This window comes from Capra hircus, chromosome 18, assembly GCF_001704415.2.
Source record: "Capra hircus breed San Clemente chromosome 18, ASM170441v1, whole genome shotgun sequence".
Taxonomy (NCBI): Eukaryota; Metazoa; Chordata; class Mammalia; order Artiodactyla; family Bovidae; genus Capra; species Capra hircus.
The window spans coordinates 44,878,711-44,892,987 of record NC_030825.1 but is presented as its reverse complement, the minus strand read 5'-3'; the positions used below and the strand labels follow the sequence as shown (position 1 = coordinate 44,892,987).

The 14,277-nt window shown below is 60.2% G+C and overlaps 1 protein-coding gene across 1 annotated transcript in view; it reads left to right on the top strand.

Annotated features, from left to right (window-relative positions):
• Positions 1–14,277, top strand: part of PEPD (peptidase D) — a 118,301-nt gene that overhangs the window by 94,263 nt on the left and 9,761 nt on the right. The window contains exons 11-12 of the mRNA XM_018062280.1: positions 662–739; positions 11,296–11,444. Coding sequence (XP_017917769.1) covers positions 662–739; positions 11,296–11,444 — 227 coding nt within the window. The remainder of the gene's footprint in view (positions 1–661; positions 740–11,295; positions 11,445–14,277) is intronic.

Genomic DNA, 14,277 nt, shown 5'->3' with positions numbered 1-14,277 from the left:
TAATACATGTGAACATCTCAGTCCTTGGAAATGTTCTTCTCTGGTGGATAGAGAGAAAAATCATTATTTCTACTTTTATGATTCCTGAGACTCCTGAACGGGGCCTTAAATATTATACCCAGGTGGTTGGGGTTTTTTTTTCTTTGGACAGACTTAAAAGTCCTTTTTTCTTAAAGGTATCGCTCATTAGGGAAGCGCTCTGAAGCTGCCGAGTGGGGAGCCGCTGGCTCGCTGGCTGTGGCCCTGGCCCGGCCCGGCCAATCTCCATGCAGCCCCGACACAGTCCCGGCCCTTCCCACTGGGCCTCCCCTCCCCCTTCAGCCACCAAGACACCCGGCTTCCCTGGGGTCCCTTCCCCTGGCCTGCAGGCCCTTGCTCCCACATCAGGCCCACATCCTCAGCCCCAAGGGCACCTACCTGAGCAGCACTCAGCTGAGGTGGCCCTGTCCTGAGCCCAGAGGCCGGCCACCAGCTTTGTGGCTGCAGGACACCAGGGCTACTGTGCCCCTCACCCCATCTCAGGCTATGGGCCGGGTCCACCTGGCCCTAGACCTCTGCTGCAGGGTGGATGGTACTGCTCATGGGGCAGGAGGTTAGGCCACCAGCCCCCGGGGCCTGCTGGGTGAGAACGGGCTCTTGACCTGCCCCTGATGCTCTGCAGTGGTGAGAACTCGGCCGTGTTGCACTACGGACACGCTGGGGCCCCCAACGACAAGACCATCCAGGACGGAGACATGTGGTGAGTGGGGCCAGCCCCGAGATGCCCTCCCTGGCTGGCGTGTGAATGGCGGGGCCCACGGACCCAACCCCAGGCGTGGCTGATGGGGGCCCCTTGGTCCCAGCCCGGGAAGGCTGGCCACAGCACGGTCCCTGGTCCTGCTGTGGGTCTAGACGTCTCTGCCAAAGCTTTGTCCTCCATATCGTCTCCTCTCCAGGACCAAGGAGGCCCTGAGAGGGGAGCGGGGGCCAAATGCTATGAGGGTAAGGCCCCACCTCAGAGGAGGACCTGCCCTGTGACCCAACACCCGCCACACTCGCACCCGCCACGCTCGCATCTCCGGCTTGGTGCTGGGGGGGTGGGGTGGGCACGTCAGTTTGGAGCAAGGGAGACCCCTAGGGAGTCCCCCGCCCTCTGAACCTGCCTCACGACTCCTTGGCATGAGCGGCCACTTGCTCAGGAAGTTAGAGGGGGTGCTTGGCCCTCAGGACTGCTTACCCATGTGCTCACTGCTCCTTGTGGATTCCTGACTGAGCAGATGTGGGCAGGACCCGCAGCCTCCAACCCTCCAGTGGTTCTGCTTCCAGACCCCCAGTGTGTAGGGCTCCCCCTGGGCATACACCCCTCCACTCTGGGCGGTCCCTCTGGCCTTGGCAGGGGCCGTGGGCACCCTACTGACCTGAAGTGTCCCTGTCCTCAGCTCATGGGCACTTGTATTCCCCGCCTGTACTCTCCACCACCCAGACATCGGGCAGGGCCAGTCCAGGCTGCCAGAGGCTGAGAGCCACCCAGAGGCCACAAGTTCCATGGGGCCTCCTGTCTTGTCCTTGAGACATCTCGCTATGGCCACCAACCCGCAGGTGCGAGCCGGAGAGCTGGTGCACATTGACCTCAGTTCAGTTCAGTAGCTCAATCGTGTCTCTCTGCGACCCCACGGACTGCCGCGTGCCAGGCCTCCCTGTCCATCACCCAGTCCCGGAGTTCACCCAAACTCAAGTCCATTGAGTCGGTGATGCCATCCAACCATCTCATCCTCTATCATCCCCTTCTCCTCCCGCCTTCAATCTTTCCCAGCATCAGGGTCTTTTCCAATGAGGCAGTCCTTTGCATCAGGTGGCACATTGCCCTATCTGGTCCTTTGGTCTTTTCCCTCTTGCTGCTAAGGCAGCTGAGCCCCTCCCCACCACTTCCCACCAGCACCTTATCCACCTCGGTTTGCAAGTGCCACCCTGCGAGGTTTTGGCCCCACACTGGTATTCTGGTCATGCCTGCACGCTGGCCAGGACTCACCCTCAGGCGGGGAGTTGGGGAACCTGCGCATGGGGGCCCTTGCCCACAGCCATCAGGGGACATGAGCCAAGAAACACCCCATTCCAAGATGTCACTGCCCAGTGTTCTCAGAAACCCACCCAAGCCCAGGGTGCCCCCTGCCCCAGGGCGCCCCAGTGCCACTGGCTGCGGTGTCCGCTCGCCCGGGGTCAGTAGCTGGATGGGATGTTCTGGCTCGGGACCCTGTTGGCAGGAGCCCCCCTCAGGCTTCTGCGAGGAAGCAAAGCCCCCGGGTTCCCTCTCTCAGTTTACTGTCTGTCGGTGGGGACGGCAGGCAGCACTTGGCCCTGCTCAGGGTAGTGGCGGGGACACGTCAGGACCACAAGTGCTGGGGACACACGCTCCCAGGGGCCTGAGCCCACAGACAGGGACAGGAGCAGGCAGAGGGGGACACCAGCGTGGTCACAAAGGTCACTGCAGCCCTGCTCACTGCTCACTCCACCCCCGGAGAGTCTAAAGCCCTTCCTGGCGTGGGGGTCAAGGGCATGCAGCAACCTGGATGGGGTTCTGACCCTGCCTGACGCAAGGTGCCGCTCGTGATGTAGATACGCTCACTCTGCTGCCATGAAGTGGGTGTCTCCCCCTCCCCCGCCACCACCATGTGTAGCTGAGCCACTGAGACACAAGGAGCGTCCAGGTGCAAAGCCAGAGGGATTTGGGGAGGGGGTCAGCTGCCTCCAGCTTGACTCAGCTGGAGACTAAGGAAACGCGGGGGCGGGGGGCCTGCCCTCTGGGTCACTGGTGGCCCCAAAGGGAGACCAACTGGTGTGTCTTCAGGGACTCACGCCTCCTGGAACATGTCCTAATGCTTTTGACTCTGCGGCCTGTTCTGGCCGAGCCAGGACGTGGGAACCCAGGCCCCAGGCAGGCAGAGCCCCGGTCACACGAGCAGCCACAGCTGTCCCTGCGGAGGGTCCTGCGCCAGGGCCATGTGGCTCCGAGTCTGTCTTCTCTGTGAGCGCACACAGCCCAGAGGAAGTGGTTGCTTCTCCTCTCTCTCTTTCTGTCCCGAGAGAGCCCTCACCCATGAGAGGCTTGTTCCAGCTGGGTTCTGGGGGTGCCTGGCGCACTGGGGCACCATGCATCAGGCCTCCACGCGTCCAGACGCTGTGTCCCCGACCCTCCTGGGCAGCGTGTGGCACCCGAGCCGCCTGCCGCTCAAGTGTCCTGAGTGATCCAGAGAATCCCACGGATGTTAATGCCAAGCCCAAATGGGCGATTTTATTTTTCTAGTGCCAACTTTGAAATGTAGCCAGTAGAATAATTACGAGTTTATTATAGTCAATTTATTATGCAGCATTTAGAACAACATGTTTTGTTGATTACTGCTACTGCCAGATTGCTGGCGGCATTTATAATCCATTGTTTTATTGAAATTGATCTGCCGAGCGCCTACTGTGTTCGGTAAATAATAAATCACTCTGTTATCCCAACATAAAAGTCACAGCACTTCATCACAAGGTACAAAACCAAAATATGAGCCTGGTGTAGAATTTTTCCTGAACCCGAGTGTCTCTCTCAGCCGTGACTGTTCTTCAGGTGCCCGTCAGTGTGGTACGCTCTGGGTCTCAGTTCCTTGATGTCAGGCGAAAATGCCCCAGAAATATTTAACATTTAGGAATGGGGCTGTTTGGGGGGCAGCAGCTGATCCAGGGCAGTCAGACTCTGCTGGAGAAGGTGGGGAGTGGAAGCCGAAGGGCATTCCTCTCCCTCCAGCTCCAGACTTGTGGTGATGAGCACAGAAGGTCCCTGGTTCAAATCCCTGCTCCCCCTCAGCTGAGTGATCACCCCTCTGAGCCTCAGTTTCTCCATCTGTCTTTGTGGGTGAGAGCACCCAGCTCCGGGAGGACTCACTGATCATAAGGGTGAGCAAGGAGCCTGCACAGGGGGCCCCTGGTGGGATTGCTGCTACTCACCAGAATTCCCAGAGCCAGCAGCGCGCCTGTGCCCCGAGGCCCGCCTCCCAGCAGCGCTTCCGGACAGAGACTGGAGGCAAGAGGCCCCGGCAGAGCACAAGACAGCCCGGTTTATTCACACAACCCTCAGGTCACGTGGTTGCCTGCTCCGTGTTTTCAGCCCCTAAACTGTCCTCGAGGCGTGTGCCGTGTGGGGCGTGTAGCTGGCCAGGGCTGCATTCCGCTCCTCTGCCCTTCCGATACCAGGTGCTGCCTGGGAGCTGGGCTGGGAAATCGGGGCCTGTATGTTAGATGCGCTGGTTCTTACTCCATGTCAGACGCATCACCCAAGAGCTGAAAAGGGGATTTTGAGGACCACTCCTGACACCATACCAGCCCCGCCCACCCCCATTTATTTCAGCTGGCTGCTGCCAGACTTGCTCTGCGTGGATCCGAGGGTGTTAGGGGGACAATGACTGGACTTTGATGTGGCCTCGGGTCCCCACGGGCCTCCCTCTTCGCTGGTTCAGAGGCGCACAGCCTCCTGTGGGGCCGCGCGGGGCTTTGCTGTCGCCTCTGAGAGCCCTTTTCCTGCTGTGGTCCTCAGGGCTCACCATGAACCCCATCAAGTCACTGCCCTCCTAAGCCTTTAGTTGCTTTCTGTTTTTGTTTTAAGGCAAAAGCAAGCAGACCTTCTAAAACATGGTCCCAGAAGTGTGGTGCACTTCTGATGAATACCCTTCCCAAGCTCACACAGGGGGCCGTGTCTGAAGCCATCAGAAGCCTTCCTAGGTGGAAGCCCGGGAGGACCCCTCCCCGCCAGATCAGCCCTGAGCCTGTGGCGGTGAGGCCATAGTCCTCACCATGTTCATCGTCCTTGTCTGTGGCCGAGGTCGTCATCATCTTGAGTCCTCAAGCACTGCCCCGTCCTCCCGGAACCCGCCTGGGCTTTCCCTCCCAGAGTCTCCATGGTGGGTGGGTGGGTGGAGGCACCCAGGGCTAGTGCCCTGCCCATGAGCCAGGGAGCACCACTGTCCCCAAGGAAGCCATGTACCCACCCTTGGACCCTATCTTGTGCTAGACTCCCCGCCTGCCCCTGGGCGCAGTAGGCACACCCCAGGTGGCAGAGGTGGGGAGGGTCCAGGATCTGCCTCCACTGGGCTCTGATTTGAAAAACAGCTGGGACACCCCTTCCTCACCTGTCACTGCCTCCCTCTCCCACCATTTTATCAGATGGAAGGGGGTTGGTTCCTGGGGTAGGGAGCCCGCTGGCCACCCTCAGAACCTTCTAGATGCCCCAGTCAAGCATGCTCGGGCCTGGGTTGCCCAGCTGCAGGCAGGATGTGGCTGGTGAGTGGCAAGCTGGACTCCCAGCACTGACCAGAAGAGGGCAGCGTTGTTTTAGGACGTGCCAGCCGGCCAGGCTCGTCCCTGCTGGCTGTGTTCTGTGTTCGGGGGCCTGGGAGCTGGTGGCCCTCCCGGTTAGTTGGGGAGAGGCCTGTCCCAGCCCCACTCAGCAGCCACGCAGCGTGCTAAGCCGCTTCAAACGTGTCCGACTCTTTGCGACCCCATGGACTGTATAGCCCACCAGGCTCCTCCGTCTGTGGGATTCTCCAGGCAGGAACACTAGAGTGGGTTGTCTGCCCTGCTCTCCAGTTAGTCCCCTGATCATTCCACAGGTTTGATGTGGACTAGACATTAGTTTCGGAGAAGACACTGGCGACCCACTCCAGTACCCTTGCCTGGAAAATCCCATGGATGGAGGAGCCTGGTGGGCTGCAGTCCGTGGGGTCGCAAAGAGTCGGACACGACTGAGCAACTTCACTTTCACTTTTCGCTTTCCTGCATTGGAGAAACCCACTCCAGTGTTCTTGCCTGGAGAATCCCAGGGACGGGGGAGCCTGGCGGGCTGCTGTCTGTGGGGTTGCACAGAGTCTGACACGACTGAAGCGACTTAGCAGACATTAGTTCAAACTGCTTGGGGAACTCCCCCCACCACCTGCCCCTCCATCACACCGCGCCTGGGGCTACAGCCTACATCTCCATCACAGACATCCGCCGCGCCCCCCCCCACAGGCTTTGGGGTGCCTGCTGCTCACTTGGGGCCCGAACAGTCCCCTTGGCACTTCTGGGGCTCCTCTGGCAGGAGTGGGAACAGTTTTGCCTGTTTCTGGGGACCCCTCGGTCTGATATCTGTCTGGCATCTGTGTGCTGCTTCCTGGGGGGCAGACAAGTCATGCCTGGGTCTCCTCCCCAGCTAGTGAGGGGCCGCAGTGAGGGTTCCCCAAGTCCTCCCTTGTCTTGGTGCCTGAAGCCTTGGTCAGCTTCAGAGAAAAAGTGTTTCCTCCAAGCCCAGCCCAGGGAACCACTCCCCCGACTTTGCTGTCTCCTTAGAGGACACCTCTGGAGAAGGAAATGGCAACCCACTCCAGTATTCTTGCCTGGAGAATCCCATGGACAGAGGAGCCTGGTGGGCTATACAGTCACCAGCCAGCCCCATCCTGAGGAGTTGATGGTCTTTGGGACGTGCCCCAGTCCTGGGAGCAAGAGAACACTCTCAGAAGGGCACAGGCCCTGGTCAGCTATCTGTCCAGACCAGTGGCCGTGGCCTTCAACCTGCCGTCTGGGTTGAAGCGGCCTTTGCATTGTAACCCAGTACCACACAAGCAGATACGCCCGGGCAGTAAGCAAGCGCTCTCGCCATGGGGTCCGCCCCGTGCTGTCTGCTTACACCGCTGCCCCCGCATCCCACATGGTTGACGTCACAACCCACAGCGTGGAAGCCCCAGTCCGGTCAGCCGGGGTGCTCGCAGACACCATGGGACACTGCTTACCAAAAAGTGGAACGAAGCATGTGCTGCGCGTGTGACACCGACTCACTGCCGCCCCGGCTTTGGGGAGGCTGCTGCCTGTGGCTACAGCAAGCCCCGGGGTCGCACCCACACATGGGGCCGGGGGCCGCGTCCTTCCTGGGGTCGTGGCCCACACTGGGGCTCTGCGTCTCCCCACGTCCTCTGCAGCAAGGTGACAGCAGTTCCATCCACACGGGAGGCCCGCAGCACGTGCCGACTCGGCTCGGGGCTCCTGGGGCTGGCTGCCTGGATGACTTCCCTGGGCCCCACAGGAGCAGCTGTCCCATGGTTGGGATGAGGAGCAGGGATGCCCAGAAGGCAGTGGGAAGAGGTCGGCTTGGGGTGTCAGCCCCAGGGCTCCAAGTAGAGGCCTTCATCCCAGGGCTCGGCACCGTACGGAAGGTCTGGCTGGGAGCCGGTGGGTGGCCTGTGGGCCTTGTGTGGCCACCACCAGCGGGAAAGTCATCAGTTCACCTTCCTCTCTGTCTCAGGCTGAGGTCTGGAGGGGAAGCAGGAGATTCCTGCAGCTCAGAAATCCCCCAGCCTGGTCCAGAACGCCGACGGGCGGGTGCAAGTCGGGGTGTGAAATGGTGCGCTGCGGTGAATAGATCTGTGAGTGAGTGCACACGTGTAGGCACGTGTACCGCACCTGTCTGGGGTGAGAGGTAGCTGAGAGCAAGGCCACAGCCCTGGGGAGTAAACCAGAGCTGCAGCCTGTGTACACAGTGACCTTGCCATAAAGACCACAGAGTTCCCCCCAAAACTCTTCCCAGGCCTCATATCAGAGGCCGAACCATCTCGTAGGCCTTCTGGCTGCGGTGGGACATTGGGCGGAGGGGACGGAGGGGACCTGAGGAGGGCCTGAGTGGGCTGATGGTGGCAGGTAGCCCAGGCCTAAAGTTGCCCGGGAGGAGCCAACGGAAGACAGAACCTCTCCTCCAAGCCAGAAATAGAACCAGATGAACACATGTGAGGACTGAGCCACCAGCATGTTGCTTGGAGATGTGTAATACCTCCCCAGATGGCTTAGATTATCACACGCGTTCACTCGGCCAGAGATGGTAGGGTCCCCGGTGGGTGTCCCCAGGCAGCTGGGAGGAGGGCTCCTCGTGTTCTCTGTTGAGCCAAAGTATGAGCGAATTCTCCGTCATCAGCCTGTGTTCAGAGGAAGGACGGAGTGGACACAGAGGAGCTGGGGAAGATGATTTATAAAAGCGATGGCTTTCATCCCTGGATTCCAAAACGACTTGAAATCTGAATAACTAATACATGTAGGAACTCTCTGAGGGAGATTAAAAAAAAAAAAAAAAAAAAAGAGGCAGAGAAAGATAGGGAACTGAGAGCACAAAAATAGACGTCAACCCCTTGCCTGAGCATCGCTGGGCAGGATGGAACTGGCCGGCTGGGTGTACACTTCCTTCTCCAGAAAGTGGATGATTTTAAAACAAAAAAATACAGCCGAAGGTTTCTAGAAGCTGAACAATAAAGCCAGACTGGCCGAGGAGCTCACCCCGCCTCCCACGTTTTTGTTTTTGAGAACTTGGTCAGGAGTCTTGCCTGCCCCGGGGAAGGGGCCTGTTTTCACTGCTCCGGATGACTCCAGCGTTTGGTGTGCTCTTGTGGGCTTCCTGGCTTTTTAAATAGTTTAATTTCTGTTTTCCTTTGAGTTCTGCACAGCCCCATAGAACTTTCTGCCTGGGGGTTGCTGCTGCAGGTCTCTTTCTGATGTGGTGGCCCCCAGGAATCGGTCCCCACGCCCCTGACTCTGTCCCGTCTGCTCAGGCCAGTCCTGGTCCTTCTGAATCAACAAACCACAGACCATTTTCCTTTGTTGCCTCCAAGGACCCCAAGTAAGAATGCTCTGCTCCCCGGGTGAAGCTGGGCCACGGCCCCACGCGGTTCCACTCCCAGGCCTGCCTGCACGCTGGCCGCAGAAGACGCAAACCCACAGCAGTGGCGGCAGCCACATGGTACAAGTGGGACAACCCTGAGGCGCTTGAGGCCGAGTGCCGGAGCGAGGACAGGAGAGCCCATCTCTGGGCTCTGAGCTGCTGGCCCCGACTTGAGACTTTGCCAGGCCAGTGTTCAGAGCCTCGGTTTCCTGCAGTTTAGGGTTCTGATGTGCTCCGCCCTCCTGGCCAGCTGGTGGGAGGGGGAATGTGCCCCGGGGCACAAGTAAACCTGCAGACAGCTGTCACCCCAACCCCCTGGTGCATCAGAGCATCCTGGGGAGCAGATGCTGGGTGTGTCTGCTGGGGCCTCTCGCCCTGGGATCCTTGGCTCCCACACCCGGGCTGGGCGGGTCCCCTCTAGTGAGCCCCAAGTCCCCCCCACACACACACTGGCCCACCCCAGGGTGGGCCCCCCAGAGTCTCTGACCTTGACCCAATCCGAGGTCCCTCTGCCGCTCTGGTGGGCTGTCCCCACCACCACCTGAGAATCACCTGAGTTGTTATCCGGTGCTTCTTGCACTGTTGACACTGTTTATGGTGTTTTGCCACTGTTGGAAAAAGACAGGAGATTAAAAAGTGCCCGACTGGGGACTTCGACTTTCAGCAGAGCGTCTTGAGATCCCGAGCATTCATGATCTTCCTTTAGAAACAATCCTGTTTCTATGGATTCCCTATTGCTGCTGTCAGGCCGCATGGCCGGCCCCTGGCTCCACCTGTAGGGCCAGTTGCTCGGGGTGGAGGTCCCCTGAGACAGGCACGCAGGCAGCTCCTGGAATGCAGGTGGAGCTGTCATGTTCACCACTGAAATTTGAGGGTTTCAAACAAATAATTTTGTTTCTTTATTTTTGGCTGCGCTGGGTCTTCATTGCTTTGTGGGCTTTTCTCGAGTTGTGACAAGCGGGGTCTACTCTCTAGTTGCTATGTGAGGACCTCTCATTGCGGTGGCTTCTCTTGTTTCAGAGCACGGGCTTTAGGGCCCACCGACTTAGGCAGTTCTGACTCCTGGATTCTAGAGCACAGACTCGGTAGTCGCGGCGCACGGGCTTAGCTGCTCCGAGGCATGTGGGATCTTCCCAGACCAGGGATCGTACCCGTGTCTCCTGCGTTGGCAGGCAGACTCTTCACCACTGAGCTATCAGGGAAGCTCAGAATTGGGGTTGAGAGGCTCTTTGCATGGCAGGTGTGGCTCTGCCCTGGGGCTCCAATTTTCCGACAGTGGCTGCAGACTGCTCCCCACGGGGCGGAGCCAGGCACAGAGGGCAGCGCCACCCCCTCCACCCCTCCCGTCTCCTGGTCCCTAGTTCCGAAGGTACGGCAGGGGCCTGGGCCTGAGGCTGAACTGTTGTCCCCCTGTCTGTCTTGTCACCATCAGCATTATGACTTGACCCTGACCCCATGATGGGCCAGCTCTGGGCCCACTGTCCAGCGTCCTGCTGGTGAGGGGACAGGACAGGGAGGCTGCTCGTTCTGGGCACCCCACTCCTCTCTGTGGGTGCCCTGGTGAGAGCCAAGCTTGGACCCAGCAACCCCTCCCTCACTTTATCTTATCTCCGTGTGGAGGGTGCGTGAAGCAGGATTCTCACCTGCCCTTGACAGTAGGGCCAGGTGGTGAGGGTGTGGGAGCCTGGCTCCCCGCCCTCCGGCCCAGCCCCGCGACTCAGGGCCCTGTCACGGGGTGTCCAGAGGGCAGCCCAGCAGCCCGGCCTCCTGACTCAGCAGCCTGCTGTCTGTCCCAGCGCCGCCCTGCCTCTGATGGCAGGGGCTCCCAGCTCCCGCTTCTCCCTTCCTCCCACACTCTCCATGCCTGCCTCTGTGCCTCCAGGTCTCTGCTCTGTGACCCAGGGATGCTGGAGGCCAGGCAGCCCCCAAGTCGGGCACTTGGCTGGCCACGCCCTGGCAGAGCACACTGCCCCCGACCACCACCCAGCAAGGAGAGGACCACGCTCCTTGGACCAAGGGGACCTCAGAACTAGAGCAGAGTCGTTGGCTGGGTTTTCGCTGGGGTCCTTGGGGCGGTGAGAGCCGGGCGCTGCGCCTCAGCCCACGCCTTCTGTCAGGCAGGGGCATCTGTCCTGAGGTCCCATCCGGCTCCCATGAGCATTGCCCTGTGGGCTGCAGCTGTGCCCATGCTGGGTGCAGGATGGCCCCTTGCGGAGGTGGCGCTATCAGGGTGCCTGTGTGGAGGCTAGGTGGCAGATGGGGGCCTGGGGATACCTCCACGCCTCCCTCAGGGAGTCCCACAGCCAGGCATCCAGGGACCTGGTCAGCAGGGGCCGTGAGGGTGTGGTGTGTGGGCAGCCACATTCCCCCCAACCTTCCTGCTCTGGAGCGGGAGCCTCCCGGGGTGCCCCTGGGTCCTTTACTCCTTGCGCACCGTGAGGAGACAGCGGGTAGGAGGGCCCCACACTGCTCTAACAGGCCGTGTTGCAAGAAGTCTCTGGTTCAGCAGCCTTAAGTGCCAGGCAGGAGGGAAGCGTGGCTGAGGGGGCGCAGGTGCCCCCAGGTGTCCCCCAGTGTCCCACCGGCCTCATGCCCCACTCTCCTGGCAGCGTGTTCGACATGGGCGGTGAATATTACTGCTTCGCTTCTGACATCACGTGCTCCTTCCCCGCCAACGGCAAGTTCACCCCAGACCAGAAGGCCATCTATGAGGCGGTGCTGCGGAGCTGCCGGGCCGTCATGAGCGCCATGAAGCCAGGTGAGGGCAGGGGCAGGGCCTGGGGGGAGGACCACCTGGCATGGGGATGCCGTGGCCAGGGGCGGGGCACCTCTGAGAAGCAGGGCCGGCGCTCTGCAGCAGCCCAGCTCTGTCCCCGCCTCTTATGCTCAGTAAGGCTCCAGACGCTAGCAGGTCCCCAGCATCACTCCTGGAAAAGGGGGCTGGCCACCAAGCAGAGACGGCCGAGGGGTTTGGGGAGCTCAGCCCAAGGCCACCCCCCGTCCCTCCGACCTCCTCCCCCTGCACGTTTTCCTGCCCACACTGCCGCTGGGGTCAGCATGTCCTCTGCCTGTCGCCCAGCAGCGCCCTCCCCGCCACCACCCAGCAAGGAGAGGACCACGCTCCTTGGACAAGGGACCTCAGACTAGAGCGAGTCGTTGGCTGGGTCGCTGGGGTCTGGGGCGGTGAGAGCGGGCGCTGCGCCTCAGCCACGCCCTGTCAGCAGGGGCATCGTCCTGAGTCCCATCCGGCCCATGAGCATGGTGGGCTGCAGCTGTGATGTGGGGCAGGATGGCCCTTGCGGAGGGGCGCTATCAGCGCTTCAGGGTGGCGCTATCAGGGTGCCACCCCCCGTCCCCTCCGACCTCCTCCCCCTGCACGTTTTCCTGCCCACACTGGCCGCTGGGGTGTCAGCATGTCCTCTGCCCTGTCGCCCAGCAGCGGCTGCTCCAGCGAGGTCTTGGCAGTGTGGACACTCGCCTCTGGTTGCACGTGGAGCACCCTCACTTGCGGCTGCGCCTGGGTGAGCAGGAGCAGAGTGTCTCTCCAGTGTGTGGGGAGTGATGAGCAGAGGCTGTGGGGCCATCTGAGGACCTGGCCTGACAGGCCTTGAAGGCTGGATTCTTGAGTTCATACTGGAATCAGGGGGACTGTGGCGGTCAGACTTGTATTTCTCCATGGAACTTTTACAGGCAGTCCCCAACACACGAACCTTCAAGTCGCAAGCTCTCAAAGATGCCAGTGTGTGTGCACATGTCCAGTCACACAAATTAGTTCACGTGTCTGGCATGGTCTGTAAAAGTCAGGTACCTGGGCTAACTTGGTTGGACTTCACGAACACATCAGAACTGAACTCATTTGTATGTAGGAAATTTACTGTATTTACAAAGGGAAAAAGAAGGAAAGATCCTGAGCCCCTAAACTATAAAGGCCCAAGTGTAGCCCCTTGAGGGCCCAGAATCTGACGGCTCAGGTGCTGCTTGTGAGGGTTCGTCAGCGGCTGCCGCCTTCAGAGGAGGCAAACTGTGAGCAGGGCTTTCCAGATGCCCCCATCCAGTGCTGGGGCCACCAGAGGCCAGGCAGCCAGGCAGGGGTGACGGGCCCGCACTCTCACTGGTCCAGCAGGAACAAAGCCTGGTGATCAGATGAGTCCAAAGATGAGGAACTCAGACACACCCGAGAAAGGAGCCGAGGAAGGAAGCCTGAAAGCTCAGCTCCTTACAGGCGACAGCATCCACAGGACTGGCCCGGTATAGCAGCTGCAGAAGGAAACAGCATCTTGCGCTGTTTAAAAGGCCGCAGTTCTCTCTAGGTAGGGGTTAATGTGGACACTTCCAGGGCGGACTGTTGCATAAAGACAGAGCAGTGCAGGAGGGGGTGAATTCACCAAAGGTGATAAAGAAGAGGGCGAGGGCAGTGAGAACATGGATTCACAAGTGCTTGTAAATCCACGGGGGGAGGGGCAGGAAGGGAGCCAGACAGACAGAGGGGTGGGGCGCGGCGAGGAGGGAGGGTGCTCACCGGGAGCCTTTTATACTTTCTGACCTTTAAACCCCGGTACATGGCACCTGTTACCTGTAAAACTCTGCCTGTGTGGAGCTGTCACCCCAAGTAAGGGGCACCATCTTCTCCTCCCCTTATATCCTTGTGTTACCCCAGGGAGAGAAGGAGTAGAAGGTTCTGTTCAGCTTTGAACATCGGTTGTTTAAGTGATAAGCGCTTCTCTTGCAGCAAAAGGCTTGGGCCAGTGAGCACGCATGGAGGTGCACGGCCCCAAGACCCTGGTGCGCCCATAGCCCATGGCAGATCCCTCCAGGAGCATAGAGGGACCTGCGTGGACCTGAGCCTGGCTCCAGGCTGTGATACAGAGGGTGGAAGGCTGCTGCCAAACTCCACACTGGAGACTGGGGCAGGCAGTGAGGCTGAGGCATGGCGGTGGTTGCAGGGGAAGGTTGGCGGGATGTTGAGCAGGTAGGGATTTGGAAGGACAATGTCTCCCCTGGGACTCTGCTTACCTGGGAGCTCCAGGCTTCACACTCCTGGCCCAGCTTAGACCCATACCTGTGCTGGGACGGGGCCAGGGAGACCCCACCCACCCACAGGCAAACCTGCTGGGTCCTGGGCAGGATCTGTGTGTCCTGGCCGGCTCAGTCGACCAACAAAGCAACCCCACTTCTGCTCAGAAAGTGGCCAGGTCCACAGACACGTGCCTGGGGCCACACATTGCACTGAAAAGGGTCTGGTGCACAGTCCCAGCACCAGGGTCCTATGGGACTGCCTAGCCATGTGACTTTGGGGGCGGTTACAAGCCTTCAGGCCCTGCCAGGCCAGACTCAGCCGAGATGGTCCCTGGGGACTGTGAGGCAGGCCTCCCCCAGCACACAGCAGGGCACAGGCCTGGCCTGCACTGGGGCCTCGAGGTTCCCGTGGGCGGGGGGCGGTAGGGATGAAGCAGAGCCCCCAGCGAGCCCCCTACGCCATACTTCAAGACTGCGACACACTGTTCCCTGGGGGCCGCGTGCCAGGCAGGCCTGGCAGGCCAGGGGTCCTGTGCTCACAGAGTTGCCCTCAGATGGGGGTAGGTCCCCATAGT